Here is a 19,485-nt window from a genome sequence, read left to right as displayed (position 1 = left end):
TGGAAGGGGACTCTGGGCTCGGGCAGAGGGTTGGGGTGCGGAAGGATGTCAGGGCTCTGGGCTGGGGCCAGGGATGAGGGGTTTGGGATACAGGAAGGGGATCTAGGTTTGGGGGGGCTCAGGGCTGGGGCAGGAGATTGGGGTGCAGGGTTGGGGCACGGGCTTACCTCAGGTGGCTCCCGGTCAGCGGCGCAGCGGGGGTGCTAAGGCAGGCTTCCTGCCTTTCCTGGCACCACGGACCACACTGCGCCCCGGAAGCAGCCTGCAGCTTGCAGCAGGACTTGTTCTGCTCCTAGATGGAGGCACGCAAACGGCTCTGCATGGTTTTCACCTGCAGGCACCGCCCCCTCCAGCTCTCACTAGCCGGGAGCCAGTGCTCGAGGCAGGGGCAGTGCACAGAGTGCCGTGCCCTCCCTTCCCCCGTCTAGGAGCCGGACCTGCTGCTGGCTGCTGCCAGGGCGCAGCACGGTGTCAGAACAGGTAGGGACTAGCCTGTCTTAGCCGGGCAGCACCGCCAATGGGACTTTTAACAGCCCAGTCGGAGGTACTGACCAGAGCCATCGCGACCCAGTGCCTTACATTCTGCGACTCAGTACTGGGTCGTGACCCGCAGTTTGAAAACCACCGATGTAGACGGCTCTTGAGTCTCTTCCATTTGAAAGTGGTGCAGTAATGGAGAAATAAAATCAGCAGGAAACACGTGCCTGTTGTCCATGCACTGCCAATGTCACAAATATACATATATCCTTTCTTTGGTTTGCTTCTTCAGGGAGTTGAGCAACTTTTCATCCACTGAAAGCTACTATTTTCCTATCTCCTTGCAGTGGTTAGTTTGAACTGTACTTCTGTACTCCTGTGCACCAATCCAGTTTTCTCTACTGAAACTGCAGCCAAGAGCAGATAAACCTTGATTAGTACTAGAAACTGCCAGTTCAAAAACCAGCATAGTAACTGTTAACCTATACCGCATTGGAGATCAGATCTTGAGCTTGTGAAGAGGAGAGATAATATTTTGGTTCTGACAGTATAGTAGGGAGAAACCCATTTTTTCACCAGCTAAGACATGCATTTGGACAACTAATTAGTTGTTGACTTAATATTAAGTAATCAAATAATGATTCTGGGAATGGGAAGGTGACATCAGAGTTTGTACTCTAATAAATTATTCCCTAAACTAGAGCAAATTCACCAGTAGGAATCTTGCAGCGAGGAGAATGTGCCACCAGCAGAGACTAGAGAATATATAGTTGTGCTCCTATGGTTGTAACAGTGATGATTTTATGCATGGAATCGCAACAAAAGGAAGGCTAAAGAAAGGCCAGGCACTTGTATTCAAGAAAAGGACCTCTAGTTGGTAGATTGTGAAAGAGTTAATTGATATTTTTTATCATAGCTGTATAAAATTCAGTGTCACAGAACGAGAGAGAGAGAGAGAGAGAGAGAGAGAGACCATGTTTTAGTACCCTAATAACTTCTAACTCTAGTCTAAGATCATAATGTATGTGAGAGCGGTCCAGTAATTATAAGGTAATAAGTGGAGTGGTGGTGTAAGTGCTCTAAATTAAAAGGAATTTGCAGAGCTGCTGTAAGTCAGTGCCGACCCGCTTTCTTTCAAACGTTGACTTGAGAAAAGTGCTTAGCCCAGAGTGCAAGTAGAGAGACAAGAGAGAGCTATCTATTAATTACAGCACTCATTAACAGTGACGGGTACAAGGCAGCAGATGCAGAAGGAAAGGCATGCACTAGTGCAGGGTGGCAAGGGGATTCTCCGCCTCCCCCTTCCCCCCACTAGTTCTTGAGAAAAGGACAACACAAGCAGGTGGTCCAAAGCAATAAGGTATTTTTAAGGATTTAACCTTCCCATTTCCTTGGTTTATGTGCTGACACAGAATGGTTTTGCTCCCTTCCCATCCCAAATAAAAATAGTGTTTAGGTGTAGTGAGTGAAGTTTCCAATCATCAGTCTGTTGTTTGTTTCATATTCACATGCAATTTGTTTTTGATATTCTTTTTGGTAAAATTCACCCCAATAACCAAGGCCCTATGACCACCTAAATCCCACTTTGAATATAGGGTAAATCTTACGCTAAGTGGACATGTCTAGTGAGGGGCCAAATTCTGATCTTGATTACTGTGGTGTAAGAATAAACTTAAATCTAGTTGCTGAATTTCATTCTGATTTACACCAGTGAATTTGGCTGCAGAGCTTAAAGCTGCATATGAATTTTATTATGGCACATAAATGTGAGCAAGAGAAGAGCTGTAACATCTCAAAACTGATGTGAAATTATTTTAAGTCTGCCAAATTGCCTGCTGCAAACGCAACTACACTTGATTTTAATGTGGTTGTTTCCAAAACAATAGTGTATAACCACCTGTGTGTGGGCTTATATAGTGGTTGCATTCAACTGAGAAAAAGTCATCAGAGACTTGTTCGTCTGTGAACTGGGAGTGACAAAGGCTTTGCCCAGCATGCCATTTGCCATTGTGGCTTAGTAATCACAATAACAGACAGCAAAGGTAATATCTGATCATAACCTTTCTAAATATTATGCTATCCTCCAACCCCCTTCCTCCTGCCAAAAAAGGACAGTTAGCTTTACATACGGGAAAAAAAAGGAAAGAGGGTGTGGTTTTTTTCTCGAGAGAGAGCTAATTTGTCAGATCAAGTGTCTTGTGTCTCTGCTTCACATGCTCAATTCTGAAAACAAGAATTAAGAAATAGGCAATCAAGGATCTCACCCTTTGAAAGATAAAACTTTTATCCATTTCCTCCTTTTTTTTTTGTTAACCCAGAAAGTAAAATGTAAAATGTCAGCTCCTCTAGAACCGTAGATATATGGGGTGCTGGCATAGTTATTACTGGTTAGTCTGAGGATAATGGCTAAAAAGTAATTGCAGCCAGAGATGATGAATCATCCCACTTAGATTTTGTGAAACTAGTGTCCAACCTTAATTATTTGTTAGAATCCTGAGATGATATTACTTCATTACTAAATAGCTATACCTAATAAAGAAATTTTAATAATAAAAAGTAATTGGGAGACTTATTCTTCAATTCCATGGTCAGATCAATAGATGATGCAGTTATGCTTTATTGAAAAGTGCTGACAAACAGTAATTACTGAGCACAACATTTATCACTTCAAACTCAGAAATGTTTGATTCTGTCGATAGTGGAATTTATGCAAGGAAAAATGCAGTGGGGGAGGGGAAAATGAAATAAATTCTAATAGTCAAATGGGTTTCTGAATTCCTGACTCACTGGATGACAAGTTCAAAATTTAGAGAGTTGGTTTGAAATCGACACGCAGTCTAGCAGAAAGAACGGGGAGAAAAAAGGGTTTGGTCTCTTTAAAGTTTTTGTTTACTGCCTGTCTGAGGCTTTGATAAAGCTCTGTCATGCCCTTATGCTGATTACCTTCATGTAGAACAAGAGGTATTGACTAATGAATGAATGATGTGCAGTCCCTAGCCCTTGCAGAGCAATCTTAAAGAGCGCTGTCTTTAATACACAGATTCTTCTCTCTCCCTCCCTCCCTCCCTCCCTCCCTCTCCCACAATGCAGGCTTCTCTGCAGAATGTCAAGCAAAGATCGACACATTGATTCCAGCTGTTCGTCATATATCAAGACGGAACCATCAAGCCCCGCCTCTTTGACGGACAGCATCAACCACCATAGCCCTGGTGGCTCTTCAGACGCCAGCGGGAGCTACAGTTCAACCATGAATGGACATCAGAATGGGCTGGACTCACCACCCCTCTACCCTTCCGCTGCAGGGCTTGGGGGCAATGGGCCCGTCAGGAAACGATATGATGACTGCTCTAGCACCATTGCTGAAGATTCACAGACCAAGTGTGAATATATGCTGAACTCGATGCCCAAAAGACTGTGTTTGGTGTGTGGTGACATTGCGTCAGGGTACCACTACGGGGTGGCTTCATGTGAGGCCTGCAAAGCTTTCTTCAAGAGGACAATTCAAGGTTAGTGCTGATCACCGCTTCTCTCTTGTCCAAAGTAAAACTTTACAGCCCTGTCTAACTCCTGTTCCTTCTCCCTCCCATAAATTGTTTCTTTATATTTACAGTATCTGGTCCTACAGATTTTACTCATACAAAACTCCTTTGTTCTTCAGTGGGAGTTTTGTCTGAGTAAGGACTGTAATTCTGGGCCTACAATCGTTTCTCTTTTTACTGTCAAAGGTAGGCAAATCTATCTGGCAACCTACGCATTTTCAGATTTTATTTTTTTTCCCATAAGAGATCCCCATGGACACTGATAAATAATTGCTGTTAAGAAAACTGGTTGTTTTCTGAAGGTTGCCATGGCTACCTCTTGAGTGGGCCTCCTTCAACATACCCTTGTTGTGCATAAGCATCGTGTGGCACATCTTGCTTTGAGCTGTAGCACTGCAGCACTTAAATTGTTAGAGAAATCCAGTTTATTTTTTTTTAAAACTATAATCCACTTAAAGACAAAACCAAATGTAATGCTATAGTGTTTTGTGTGCTTCAGTGGATTAGTCACTGGCCTTTCACCTCTAAGATACTACTCCAGCCTTAACCAGATTCTCCAAATATCTGTCAGATTACATCCTAAGTGAAGTAAGTTAGCAGGCTTTGGTCTCTGCCTAATAGCCCACATAACAAACTTGTTCCTGATGCTCATTACATATTTTGGCATAAGTAAGTATGAATGGGACAATTTGCATGTCCATTGTTCTAGCTGTGGAACCAATGGAGTCCAAATAACCTTCTGTCCTCCTTTAGATATCATCGTCTCAAGCAGAATTGCAGGTGCTTTGTTTAGAGAATGTGAAGCCATGCCTGGTCTGTAGTTATTATACAGGAACTTAGTGTCACATTGAATTAAGGTCAGGCTTGGGTGCCTAAAATTAGGCACCTAAAATCCCATATTTGGACACCTAAATAAAAGGTGCTTGATTGTCAGATGTGCTGAATGCTCAGTGAAGGCAACAGGAGTTGGTGGAGAGAGGCGGAGGCTCAGTACCTTTGAAAATAAGGCCACTTTTCCTGAAGAGCTTAAATTTGGATTTAATTACCCAACTCCGGGCATTTACATTTGAAAATTTTCGCTGAAGTGTCTCAAATATGTAACTAATTATTTAATATAAAATTGAGGGACAGATAATATATGTTGTTTCAATTTAACCATTCCCAGAGGGTGGTTCTTGAGCCCTTTAGGAGCCTTGAGAATCCCCCTTTTGTTTGTCTAATTCCCCTTTTGCCTCTCCCCTCTTCCCCCCAAGACTTTGCATTATTGCAAACATACAATCCCTCCCACTGAGCAGTGCCAGATGCTGCTGCTTCTGAAGCCTTCTGGAGGTCAGGTGTCTTTTGCAGAACAATGCGAGACACTGCGTTCCCTGATGTGGCTGAGTGGTGGCTTCCACTTGTGTCTCAAGTGCCTGCTTGTGAGCAAAGAACGCTGATGTGGATCTGCAACATTGGGCTCTCAGGCAAAACTCCTGTTGAAATCAATGAGACATTTTCACACTAGAGAATCAACTGGAAGTTTTTTTTGAATGAGGAGTACTGGATTGGATGTATAACAGGACATTGTATTCCTGTTATCTAGCTAGATACCAGACAATGATTAAGAATATGTTACTGGAAGTTTAACATCCCTAGAGTAAACACCTACACCTCTACCTCGATATAACGCTGTCCTCGGGAGCCAAAAAATCTTACCGCGTTATAGGTGAAACCGCATTATATCGAACTTGCTTTGAGCCACCGGAGTGCACAGCCCCGCCCCCCCCGGAGCACTGCTTTACTGCGTTATATTCCAATTCGTGTTATATCGGGTCGTGTTATATCTGGGTAGAGGTGTATATTATTGCATACTTGTTCAACCTTCAGTAAATATATCCCTGATTCAGGAAAGCACTTAAGCATGTGATTAAAGTTCAATTAAAGTCAATGGAACTTAAGTATATGCTTAAAGTTAACACGTGCTTTACTGCATTGGGGCCTATGTTAGTATAAGACTGTCATTGGATGTTAATGAAATAGCCACTGTTTGGTCCAAATTCCAAAGAGAAACACTGGATTGCAGTTGTCATGGGTCTGATTTTCAGAAAGTTGAGGCCCAAGTTCCCTAAACTTTGCAGGCACTTTGGGCAGTTATCATACATGTGGTTAGATCCATTTGTTCATTAAATAACCAGCTTGAGTGCACAGTTATGGCAAGTGCACATGTAGAAAGTGCATGCTGACCTCAGGCCTCGGCTTTGTAATAATCAAACCTTTTGAGTTAAATAATTTCCTTTGACCTTCAAGAATGTTATCAGCAAAGCTCAACAGTTTATACAATGGAGGAGCAGATATTCTGTAGATGTTAAACTTCAATTAACATGGCTTTAATAAAGAACTTCTATTTGATTACCATGCAATAACTATCCTACAAAACAGATATACAATTATTTTAGATTTATCGTCATTAATAAAAAACACCACTAAAATCTTTAACTCAGTCAAGTCTTGACTTCAGTTTTACACCACACCATAGACAGCAAGGTGCTGGGTCCTGAAGCATAAGTCACAGATGTCATTCTCCAAATTAGCTCTCTGGACCTGTCCACCTAGCTCGAGTTATAACTGGCAGCTGTGCAAAAGCTTTCAGTAGGGATACAGCACTAGCTGCATCAGCACGTATCACTGCACAGTAATATAAAGACAAAAAATGCAATGGTGGATTAAATAAAGGCATTGAATGGCACAGTAATAAAGGAATTCATGTAGGGCTAGAAAGGTGCCACCTTCTATGACAAGGCGGCGCCTTCATTCAAGTTATTGACTAAAGGTCCAAGCCAACAAAGTGATGAGTGCTTCCAAATCCCGTTTAAGATAATGGAAGTTGAGCACTACAGTGGGTCAACCCCCTAGCACATTATAGGTGAACTTAAGTAACTAAGGCAAAGGTACTCTTTATAATTCTAGGGGCAAATTTTACCTTTGAACGTGTATGAAAGGCTTTCTTGATTTCTTTGGCAGTCGTTTGATACAAAGGGCAGAATTTGTCCCTAAAATTCCTAAGGGCAATTTCCCACTGTATAATTTCACTTTGTGGTTCACATCACACTTCGCCTCCTTCTCCATCTGTTTAAAAAAATTAGTTGATAATGGAATAAGCATAAATAAGAAAATAAATATGCACAAAGAGGAACATAAATATAGAATAGAAAACAGGGGTGCTTAAAGAACCAACTACTAGGACTGAGTATATAAAAATTGCTTATCTCAAATGAAAGAATTGCTCCTTTCAAATGTTAATATTTCAATTCTGATGGGAAATTAATCATAGATTTCAGTGGAAAAAAAGACCATGTTTCACTTATCAAACCTTTCCAAGTTATCATTCATAAACTATTAAATTAGCTCAGGCTGCAAAGCACAATGCCGCTCCTCATTGACATCACTGACAACACTCCCATTGACTACAATGGAAGAAGGGTGAGCTTGATAAAGTTAGGTTGAAGGTGAGCATTATGCTCACTTACAGCCTGATCCACTTTCCATTTTCCATTGCCTTTAGTGGAGCTGGATCAGCCCTGAGTAGGGGAATTTCATTTTAATATGAATTGTTAAAGGACAGTTTCACGAGTAACAAAAGTGACAGCTCCTTGCTTTCAGACAATAACGGTTTGCTCAAAATTTATTTTTCAGTTTGAAACATTCCATACTTGTCCTCAGTCTGAGCTAATTTTGTTCTTAAATTTGAGGAAACTGCAATTAGTCTTTTGTGTGTGTGTGCGCTTTATAAGATGGGGGGGGGGGGGGGAATCTATCCTGAGTCCCTTTTTGAGTTTTTCAGGCAAATAATCCAAAACCAGCTGAATTTTGAAAAAATGTGTGGAAATAATTCTTGATGAGAGGTAGCAACTGTTTCTGGAAAATATTTTAAACTAAATAATTATGTGATTGATTGAAAAACCACAGTTGAATATACACAATGTCCATCTGCTTATAGCCTGAGTAGAATTAAATGAAGTTCTGCACACACATACACCCCCCATCTGACATCACATAAAGGAAGGGAGAACTGGATGTTCTCTCTGTTCAGCCGAGCACTTACAGGGTTGCTGCTCTTAGGTTGCTTCTTGGATAATTTACACGAGGGGTGACTGCAAATGTCTCAGAAATACATACACGCAGCCAAATCCACTGCCAAATTGGCTTAACATCAGGGACACTAGAAAATAGCAAGTGTTAGACTAGTCACAGGTCCATTGATTTTTTTTTTTAGGGTCTCTATGCAGTTTTTGATGCATTCTGTGGTATCTTGAAAACACACCTTTCATTAAAATAAATAAATAAAGGGGCGCATTTTCAGCCTTCAGGTAGCTGCATAGGCCTTGTGCTGGGCCTCTGACAGAGTTGCACGCCTTGTATATTTTGTAATTAACATTTAGCATCAAAGAGATCAAAAACCCATTTAACAAGACAAAAATTTGAATAGAAATTACTCCATATGCCAAATGTTGCCGAATTATTCTTGGTGTCGGAACATTAAATTTAAATTTCCTGACTCCTATTTGTTGTACTACTTCAAATTACACATTGTTGCATTTAATAATATATAGTTGCTCTGCCATCTCTTTGGGTGAAACTTTTATTAAGTTACATGCACAAAGGTCCTGTTGGTTTCCATAGGAACCGGATGGGGGCCATGGGCTTTGAAAGGTTCAAGTGGTTTCCTTTTTTCTCTAAATTGATTAACACCCCACCCCCATCTCCTAGGTGATTGTCATCTTCAACCTAGCATGAAAATACAACAAAAAAATACACAACTGTTGAGGCAGCAGCCTGGTGGGAAGATCTGTGGTGTAAAATTAATCATTGACCAAAGGGAAAATGCTACAAAAGTGTAAATATTTTGGAGTCACAATTGTCATGTTTCCAGATTCTAGGGTATTTTTAAAATTTATTTTTCATTAAAGGTGTTGGATGGACAGCACTGGAGACTGCAGTCTTCTATTAATGCATAGATAGGTAAAACATAGCTATTGCGTCCCTCTTGTCTTTTAATCTCTATCTCATTTATGAGCCTTAACCCTGTTCAATCCTTGTCCATCTAAGGCAGCTAAGAAGCATTCCAACGTGGTCATCATCATTGCCTTGTGGACACGTTTCCATTAGGAACTGGACTGAGACTTCCTTCTCATTTCACGTTGATTATCGACGACCTTTCAGCTCCACAGTTCTGCAGTAGTATAGTTCCTAAAGTACATGTCAAACCTTGTTCAAACTATAAGCCAGACACCTTGGGTTGACCTCTTTAGTTATTCAAAGTTGTTTTTACTTTGTTAACGATCAGGTTTTTCAACCCTCTTTTGAATGCCATGTTTACACAATGCTGAGCCAATTTGATCTGCAAATCTATGAACGCTTTACAGTAAACTTTTTTTTTTAATCAGCGAGGTAATCAGGAAAGATACAGCTACTTATGTAAATTCAGATATGGTGACATTTAAAATGGGTGACATAAAGTTTGGTTCTGGGTAGCATGTGACCAAAGTGGCTTCCAAAGGTTAATGTACACACTGCTCAGCTGACTCCATCTGTAATGTCCACATAACGTTTTCTTGAGGAAATGAAAACAAATTAAATAAGACTTCATTGTTTTCCAGTATCTTAATCAGGATTGTGATTTTTATAAAATGGTAGAGGTGAGCGCTAGGAATCTTGGTGCTTACTTTTGAGCATCACCGAGCCATGGATCTTGGCTTTAGTGCAAAATGGCAGCCCGCCAGTGAACCTAACACTGTTACCTGAATCCAGCATTACCTGATTAATTCATTCACCTTCCTTATATAAGTAAAAGTCTTTGCATCAGCATTTCTTTCAAAGAATATTTAAGCAAGCAGTGAAACTATTGAGAAAGTATTTTTAATTCCCTTCCTATACCTCCCTTCATCCCATCATCATGTAACTGCATGACTGTGGCAGCAAAACAAAATGAGACCGTAAAATATAAACATGCTAAAATCTGGGAACCAGAGAGAAATTTTAAAATGTAGTGCAGGTTCTATCATTTTTACTATCCCTGCTTCCTTTACGGCATTGTAAATTATATGCTGCATTTAGCTTAGCTGAAAATGGGAATGAGGACTGTTTCTGCCTGCTGTTTAAAACCCATCAGAAACACTGGAAAAGGAAGAGACAGATTAATAGTTCTAAGTACAGGGGCACCAACAGGTGCCATTATAATTAGGGCTAGTTCTCTATTTGTGTTATGAACTTGAATTTCTGAAGGTGTTTGACTCACCTGTAAAACAAAGTATAGATTAAACTAGGCACACGAGGTCTTAGCCAGCACATGATTATTATTTTTTTAAATATCTGTCTATACATTTTCTAAAGTTAATTTTTATTGCTGGTGAAAGTTGCCAGATTGACAGCCCTGGAGACTGAAGTTCTCTGTGTATCCATGGACCAGCAACAAGGCAGGAGAAGTGCAAGCTTCTGTACGCTTCCCTATCAATGTATTTCAACACTGACCTGGATGGAACATCACTAGCTTTGAGAGAAAACTGTCCTACTCAGAGGCCCAACCCTAGACCTATGCACCTATCTGAAGGCTGAAAATCTGGCCCTCCATTTATTTAGTTTAATGAAAACTTCAAGTTTTCAGCCTCCATGCTCCTTAGACATCTATGCTATGACTGCCAAGGAGGTCATGATTCAGTAAGGTTCAGAACACATCTTGAGATGGCCTGAGTGCACTCATTTCCCACTGAAGACAGGTAAGTTGACTCCAGTGGGAGTCAATGACACTTGGCACATCTAGGAGGCATCAGTCCCATAGTGCCAGTTGTGGTGGTCTTTGTGATGTGGGATACTTGTTTACAGTAAAATTAGGCAGCTGAACCCATCATTTCATGTAATACAACACTGAACAATATCTTTACATTTTCTTCTCAAATCTGCATGTAGGTTGTTTACTACTGGTGCTACAAAAAGTTTGAAAAGAATCTTTTTCAAGTTTTGAACATTTTGTTAGTTCTTCTACAACATTATACTGGCTTCTTTTTAAATGGAAATTTAGTGAGGGTCACATGCTGTAGGCTGGATCCCTTGGCTAAATGTTCTGAGGTTGAGTATAGATGTTTCAAAATCAGCCACTCTTTTTGTTTTTCATTTTTAACTGACAAGGAAACTCTACTATTATGTTTAAGTGGTTTTAGAGACTTTAAAACTGAAGACCTTTAGAACCAAAATTATAGAACAATATCTAATTGTGCATGCGCAATTTTGTTTTCATGGTCAGCTGGGTGAAAAAATGTGGACACATCATTTGTCGGCTTAATCAGCTACAGATGAGACATGACAGAATTTAGACCTCTAACTACAACATTAGAAGTGCACAGTTACAGGCCTGGTTGAGGCCCCCTTAAGAATTTGTCAATTGGAGCTAAACTTAAAACTTCATACTTGGGTTCAATCTTTCAAAACCCTACTCTTGTGAGTATTTTTTTTTTATTCATGCAAGTAGTCACTTTGACTTCGAGTTCTATGTGCATGAAAAATTCAGACCTTAACCTCTGAACAAATCTTATTTGGTTCCTCAGTTCAGTTTTGTTAAGGTGTCAAAAATTCTGATATATTTAAGTTGAGGCCTTCTTCCCCTACCCTGTTCCTAAGTCAACCTGGTACTTTTATAGTGCCCTCCTTCCCTCAGAGTCTCTGAAAGTATTCTGTTCTGTTCAGATCCTTATACCATGCTCATCACTATGGTGTCTGAGCAGCATAGTCTAATCCACTCTCTCTTATAGTCGGGATCCTGTGACTAGCATTCCCCTCACTGCCTTTCTATGCTTCTTCTTGGTCACTGATTCCCAGGCAGTTCCTCCCCCCTCCCTCTGCTATCTTTGTTGTAATCATGGCTAGCTGCTGTCTTCAAGGGCTTTCCTGGATTACAGAGTCCACAGAAAAGCGTGGGCAAGTTTTGAAGATGGCAGCCAGCCTAGGAGAGACCCTCTTGAAGGAGGAATCCAATGATATTTTTAATTGGGTATCAGCCAATGTAGGGGGTCCTATTAAGGATGAAGAAAACATTTCTCCAAGCTGATCCAAATCTTTAAAGAGTTTAGGTTGCAGAATTCTGCAGGAACAAATAGTGCATACAGTAGGAATGCTTTTTGAATGTAAGTAGAAAGGACATGTCAGAAGGGTACATTAGATGGTTGTAATCGGTTTGAGACCAAGCCATTCCCTGGATTAGATCCCCTGATTTTATTCTGCTCAGTTTTCATTCCTCATTATTGACTCTACTTTCCCACCCAATAGAATTGTTACCTCATATGCCTTTAGAATTGCCTCTGCTTTCTTGCCTGTAGGTGGACTATTTTTCCTTCCAAACAGATTTTCCTCTTCTCTCTCAACCTGGATCTTCTTTTACATCTGTTGTTAGATTTCCTGAACCCCTTTATTCTTTCCTTTCCAGTTTGCAGCAGTATTCTAATGCCTTGAGTATTACACCTTCAAATGCTTTGAGTATTGCTTCAAGTGTGACTGAGGGAAATAAAACTCTGTGTGTGATTTTTTTCCCCCCCCTCCCCCCCATCTTGTTGCATAGGGAATTATGGGTTCCATTCAGTGAAGGATTTAAGCACATACCTAACTTTAATTAATGGTATGCTTAAAATTAAACATGTGGGTAAGTGCTTTCCTCAACTGGGGCTTATATACATAATTCCAAATGCATGGAGATCTGAGCAGGCCTCAAAGCATTTATTGGAGCAACTGGCTTCAGGCTGTATGTACTGCACTGTTTGCTGCCTCTGAGATTCATGAACCATGGCATCTGGAGAAATGAAACAGAATTTGTGCAGTTGAGAGTTTAAAGGGGGAAGTACTTTTGGTTATACAAATGTTTTCCCCAATACCTAACAAGTTTTATGATCTTTAAATTTTAACCAATTAATATTATTTTGCCAAAAAGCACATAATATTTTTCTCTGTTTGTTTGAGTATATTTTTATTACTTTGAAAAATACATTTTCAGAAAAAAGGACAAAATAAGTGATCAGTTGGATACAGTGATATTTGGGAAGGATGTACCTAATCTCAGGTGTAAAGGATGACATAGATATGGAATATGGCTACTAGTTCAGTTCCCTTGTCCCACCATTTTCTGGCTATTGAAGAAATACAGCAAAATGGTGGCCAACTATTACTACCTATAGAAGAAGACGTATATACACTACATCTCTGGCTGAGTGATCTGTCTTTCCATGAATAAATCAGTGGGGTTTGCCTATACTTTGGATTAATTTTTGTATGTATATATTTCTGCCCTGCCTCCTTGCCCACCAGTCTGAAATATGCTCCGCGTATCTTTCTTAGCGCTCATCTCCATTCTTTCATCTTTTTTTCTTCGAGAGCTAGGGTGGTCCAGTGGCTACAGAGCTAAAGTGGGAGCCAGGAGGACTTGGGTTTAAGTCCCCCTCTGTCACTGACTGGCTGTCTGCCTTTGGGTCAGCCGCCTCACTTCCCTGTCCCTCAATTCTAGCATCTGTAAAATGGGGATTAATGCACTTTGATATATACTGATGAGTGCTATGTAAAGGTTAAGTATTATTATCTTTGTATCAAGTATTCTAGTATTTCCAGAAAAGTGCATTTCATAAACCCCTCTTCCCTTGCCTCATCCCACAGTTTTGAGTCTGTTTCCAAAGCCATCTTCCCACTACTGATATTCATGAGGGTTACTTTTCATTTTTGAGAATCACATGTGCTAGGGGGCCATTGCATATGACCCTGCACTTTTAATGGACCTGTCTTTGTCAGCACTCTACCTTCTTTTCTGCTGTGGCCCTCTATAGTGATCTGATAGTGGCCTGAACTTTGATGAAGGACCAAACATGTTAATCCATGTCTCCACCCACCAACCAGTTGCCAAAACGGTCCCTAGGACCTCAGCAGTGTCCAATCACTCCCAGTGACTGAGAAACACCCTTTCCCTCACAAAATGTGTTTTATTAATTGTCAAACTCATCTTGGAGCCCCATACGTCACACAGGAGACCTTAAAAACCTTAGGGTATTTTGGGCCATTTTTATCTTTGTAACATGAAAATATGATGCCCTTATCCATGCATAATTTGAGCCACATGAAGAGATTTTATGATTTGGGGCATTTAAAAGCAGACAGACTGCAGATTATGTACTGTATGTTTTAACACTCTAATTGCTAACTCAAGAACAGATGCTATTATTTCAAAGTAATTCCTTCTTCTTTTTTTTTTTTTTTTAAGGTTAAATTTCGCTTTTAATGCCCTTTGTGTCATTTATAGTTTCATGCCTTTTGGCCCAGCTAATAAAATTAAAATCATTAGCAAAATAAGCAGATGCTCTAATATAAAATATTCTGTGTCTATATGGAAAGAAAAGGAACTCCGAACTGACATAAATCCCAATGCATTATAACAATGCGGGGCAATGTGTGTGGGGAGTGAGAATTTGACATATATTTTTATTTTGAAACGTCATACAAATTTACATTATTCAGCCCTTTAACTGCCAAACTGTGAAAGTCCATTAAGCTACTGAAAGGAATATACAAATTATCCACTGGCACTTCAGGCAGGAGTTTTACATATACCCTGTTATTCTATCAGCCAGCTAGCTGCAAGATTCTATTAAGGAGTAAGTGAGAAAATTATATTGCCTGCAAACTAATTGTACAAAAGACTTTAAAATAAGTAATCAGAGCCCAGTCCTTTCTGAAAACCAGCCAGGAGATATTATAAATTGCTCTATCATTCTTGTCAGCCCAGTGTAAAAATCCTGAGCTGCCATGTTGATTTTGTTCCTTGTATAAAACAGCTACCTCTCCAACTATTGACAGAACTGGGTAAACTCAAGTTATGCCATTAGTAGCTGCCCAATTCACCCTCTAGCATTATTTAGCAACTCTAGATAAGAAAATGGTAAAGTATCTTTCTAACATCATCTTCTCACTGAAATTTCAAGTCAGATCTGGAAACCCTTGACATACGTATGCAACCCCCTCAATAAGTGTCTAGCATAACCATCTACTGGTAGATGCCTGAGTGCTTCCTGAATACATTTTTGACTCTTTTGTAGTTTGTTTTAGTGCATTGAAGAAAAACAAGTGAATACAAGAGACCTCATGACCTACAGGGTGCAATAAATTTGAACTGGTACCAAAATAGATGTAATAACATTAGTGAGTGCTTGGGACAGCACATTTTTAGCAATAATATACTTTCACTTACAGAACAACAACAAAATTCAAGGAGGATTTTCAAGGACAGTTCACTAGTAGAAACAGGCGTAGATCTATGCATGTAGGCATTCAGTAGACTACTGCAGCCATCTGTTGAACTTTTTGATTCCAGTGAATAGATTTCACACACTGGCCACACTTTTTAAAATATTGCTTACTGTTGCTAAATTGTGGGCCACACAATTCTTGTGGAGCCATGCAAGGTTCTGATCTTAGTTACACCAAAATAAATCCAGAATAGTGTTTCTCCATTGACTTCATTGGAGGTACTCCAGGTTTGCAGCAGTGAAATTAAGATCAGAATCAGTCCTATGATATAGAAAATGAGTTATTAAAGCAAAACGGCCTAAATGGATAAGGAAATCTTAACCATCCAACTAAATTACTGGGATCTAATGATTGAATAATGGCAAAATATAACCCTATTTAACCACCATCTCGAAAACCAAAATTTCTAGACAATTAATTGCCTATCATGCCACCTGACAACCATTTGCACTGGGTTTTATCTCTCCTCTTCCACCCAGTCTTGTCTCCAATGGTGTTGGATATGTCTGAAACCTTCAGGCTAATGGGTTTGAACTTCATGCTGTGGAAAACGACTCCATTTTTTACCATCTCCTAGTTTTGAACCCAACCTTTTTGTGTCTGCATCTACTTCTACACCTTCATACAAGGACCCAGCAAGGGGTGAATCTGGAAAATTAGGTGCCTGAAAAGAGAGGCATGGTTTAGTGGTGTGAGCACAGAACCCTGACCCAGAATTTCTGAGTCCTTATCCTGCATCTATTCCTAGCTGCTTCTGAAACCTTGGGTAAATCATCTCGCCTCTCAGCCTCTGTTTCCCTTTACCGTGGTGTGGTGAGTTTAACTGAAGTTTATAAAGTCCTTTCAATGGCATATATTGGTAGGTGCCCGTGTCATCTCACTGAGGGAGTATAATGCAGCGTGAGAAAGGAAGGTGTGGATTTTGGGATAGTCTTGCTGTCACCCTTTCTTCGCCTCCCTCCACATATCTCAAAAATATTCTTTACCACCTCCATTATCTGGTATCAAGCAGAGGTCATCTGGAGAGCATCTTTCCTAATTTACTGTACAGGCAGACTCTCTAGCCATATTTATTAGGGAGTTTTCTGCTTAGAAGCTATGGAAGGGACCAGAGGGTATATTCAAGTTGTAAGTTGTGCCAACAGATCCTGTAGTGGTCAGATATGTCCTGATTCCCTGCCTTTTTGCAAGCATTGCTAATTCAACTACGCAATAATGTTCTAAATGACCGAAGCCTGCACAGCCCTGAAAAGGTTGTGCAAAGTATGTCAGTTTTATTGGCATAAATGCATTAAGTTACAATGCTAATTTAGTGAGAGATTTCTGATGGGTTTATCTTGCATATGTTGCACCGTGCAGACCTCTCTATCATAAATACTTAACCAATTTTCAATAGATATAAGTGGTTTAAGTAATACTTCCTGTTGAATTAGCAGTTGCTGAGCATTTGAGTCTTTGTGCTATCCTGCAATCCACTAATGTGATATTTAATGAGGAGACATCAGTCTGGAGAAAGGTAGTCAATATAAATCAGTGTTTACAAAGTGTGATTAACTCTGAAATATTTCATCAATGCTGTGGTCCCAGGCAGACTCTATGCTAATTACTAGAATCTGCGCATGTTTCAGGGGATTTTGACGGACCCTGAGTGCAACAAACATGGAGCAGCAAAATTGCAATTATGCTCGGACTGTCTCTGATGACAATTTATTCATGTGGTGTGATGACCCCTCGCTTCCCAAGAGGGCAATAAACAGAATGCATTTTCATTAAGATACTAATGCACTTAATCACAGGGGAAAGGGTTAGAAAGTAACGAAATACCTTTAAAGCAAGATGTGACAGGGCTGATGGGGGAAGATGCTTTATTTAAAAGTCAGTTTCTTTGCAAAACTACTGACTACCACAGACTCTGTCCTATTGAATTGAGTGGTGAACAATAGGATGCACGGTTAGAGAGACATACAGCAGAAGCCTTTTATGAAAAGAGATACAGCATTGGGACAAAACTTTCCCTCATTTGGACTCAGATACTTACAGGGATGGGGAAATTTTGGTGTAATTTTTAACAGTATTTATTTCGTGTGTATCTGTTTTTTATTTATTTGTTCAGCACAAACAATATGCTCAGTGTTGTATAAAACGAAGATGAAACACTGGTCTGCCACCAAAGAGCTAGAAGCCCCAAAATGGGGTAGGGGAGGGAGGAGGCAGTGACAGGGATAGCAGAACTGGCCTAGAATAGTGGGAAGTGTATGCTGTGGCCTTCACCAGGTGTGATTGTGGCTGTGCCGCCCTGCCCTTTTAGAGACATTGTGCCCCCAGTTCTGGAGGGAGAAGGATGAGCTGCCACACTGCTGTCTACTGCAGGCTTTGCCCTAAAGTCACAGTGTAGTCCTAAGAATGCTTTTAATTCCAACAGTCACCTCCTAACAGCCATAATAAAGCACTAGAGGCCATCTTTTCCTCATATGTCTACAGAAGAGAGGCAGATAAGAAAGGTACAACTGTTATGTCTCATTCTGAACTTCTCCAAACCCAACACAGTTGACATTCTGAAGATTTTCTACGGCCCAGGCATGGAGGAGGCATTCTGGATGGGGGTTCTTGGATCAGGGACATGGTTTGTGATTTAGTGCAGATGCTTCCTGACCCAGCTTCCACAGATTACTGTTGCCCCTGGCAGGAATAATCTACATGAAGGAATCTGCTTGGGGATACGGTTGTATCAGGATACAGGCCCATATTAATGAAGCTTTTGCAGTTTTTGTGTACAGTCATCTGAGCAAAAAAAGTCAAATGTAGCTGTTTTTTTTTTTAATTTAATTTCAAAGCCATTTACTCGGGCCAGCCAGTAAAAATTGCTTTTAATTGCATGCTTGTATTCTCCTAAATGAAATACACTAGGAATGTTATGATTTCTGTTCATATAGTGATGGTATTTGTCAGTTAACATTTCTCAGTGGCTTCTTTTTTCTGAAATCTGTACTACAGGTAACATAGAATACAGCTGCCCAGCAACAAATGAATGTGAAATCACAAAGCGCAGACGCAAGTCCTGCCAAGCCTGCCGCTTCATGAAGTGTCTAAAAGTTGGCATGCTGAAAGAAGGTAAGGCTGATCTAGTCAATACGTATCTTGTTGACAAATACATGTAACAATTGCAGGTCAATCAGGAAAGAAGAGAGATGGTAAGTGTTTTGACCACCTATTGCAGAAAGAAACCTCAGTATATCCATGCCCTTCCTGACAGTTTTTAACTGCTTGACTGCTTGCTGAAGATTCCGGGTATATCCAGGTAAAACGCATCTTCTCTGGTGTGGAATATATCAGGTACGCCCTAACATTCCATCTGTTTCAATGGGCTGCTAGTAGAATAATCATCACAAACCCCCCTATCTGTTTCCATAAGACTGTTACCTTGTAAAGTTTCAAGCCTGTGTTCTCTCTCTTACTCTACACTGTTACTGGTACAACAACTACATTCTATGATTTTCTGTTTCCACATTGTACTGATTATTGATATCACCAGGAAAAGTGAAGGGGTTGCTTCTCCTCTCACGGCATGCTGGTGTAAACCCAGAGTAACTCCACTCAAGTCAATGAAGCTACACTGGTGCAAAATTTGGGGTAAGGGAGAAGAGAATCAGATCCTGAATGTTAAGCGCGCACACAAGCTCTCACCCCCTGACTTTAAAGCTTTTTTATATTTTTTTGGATGCATCAGCTACATCTCTTTTTCCAAATCAAGGCACTGAATCACTGGTAAATGTAGGAAAATATCTCCAAGAAACCATCCTGACAGGCCCAGGGTTTAATATACCCAAGTAACAGCAATATAAAACTAGCAGGGAGACTTGAGCCCTAAGCTACAGAAAAAAATACATTCTTTACATGCCAGAAACCCTACCATTCTCCCTCAATGTTTGAGGATGTCATTTTTTATGCATAGATTTTATTCACTGAATTTTGATTGCGTTGTCGCCATCAAGAGAGAGTAACAGAAAATAAAATAATTTCATTGACTTCTGCACTAGATAACAATTTAAAATAAATACAGTGAAATCTGTTCTAACAGTTGCATTCAATGGGTAATCCCCAGCATTAAGCAACCACTTTAGAATATCTCCATACAATTTCCAATGCAATTTTGTTTGAACAT

General features: G+C 40.2%; 1 protein-coding gene across 9 annotated transcripts in view; it reads left to right on the top strand.

Moving 5' to 3' along the window:
- Positions 1-19,485, top strand: part of ESRRG (estrogen related receptor gamma) — a 472,761-nt gene that overhangs the window by 311,161 nt on the left and 142,115 nt on the right. For all 9 annotated transcript variants that reach the window (XM_054022558.1, XM_054022561.1, XM_054022562.1 and 6 more), the window contains exons 2-3: positions 3,568-3,983; positions 18,318-18,434. In XM_054022558.1, the coding sequence (XP_053878533.1) occupies positions 3,568-3,983; positions 18,318-18,434 (533 nt within the window). The remainder of the gene's footprint in view (positions 1-3,567; positions 3,984-18,317; positions 18,435-19,485) is intronic.

Source organism: Malaclemys terrapin, chromosome 3, assembly GCF_027887155.1.
Source record: "Malaclemys terrapin pileata isolate rMalTer1 chromosome 3, rMalTer1.hap1, whole genome shotgun sequence".
Lineage (NCBI taxonomy): Eukaryota > Metazoa > Chordata > Testudines > Emydidae > Malaclemys > Malaclemys terrapin.
This window is presented reverse-complemented; position numbering and strand designations above follow the sequence as displayed.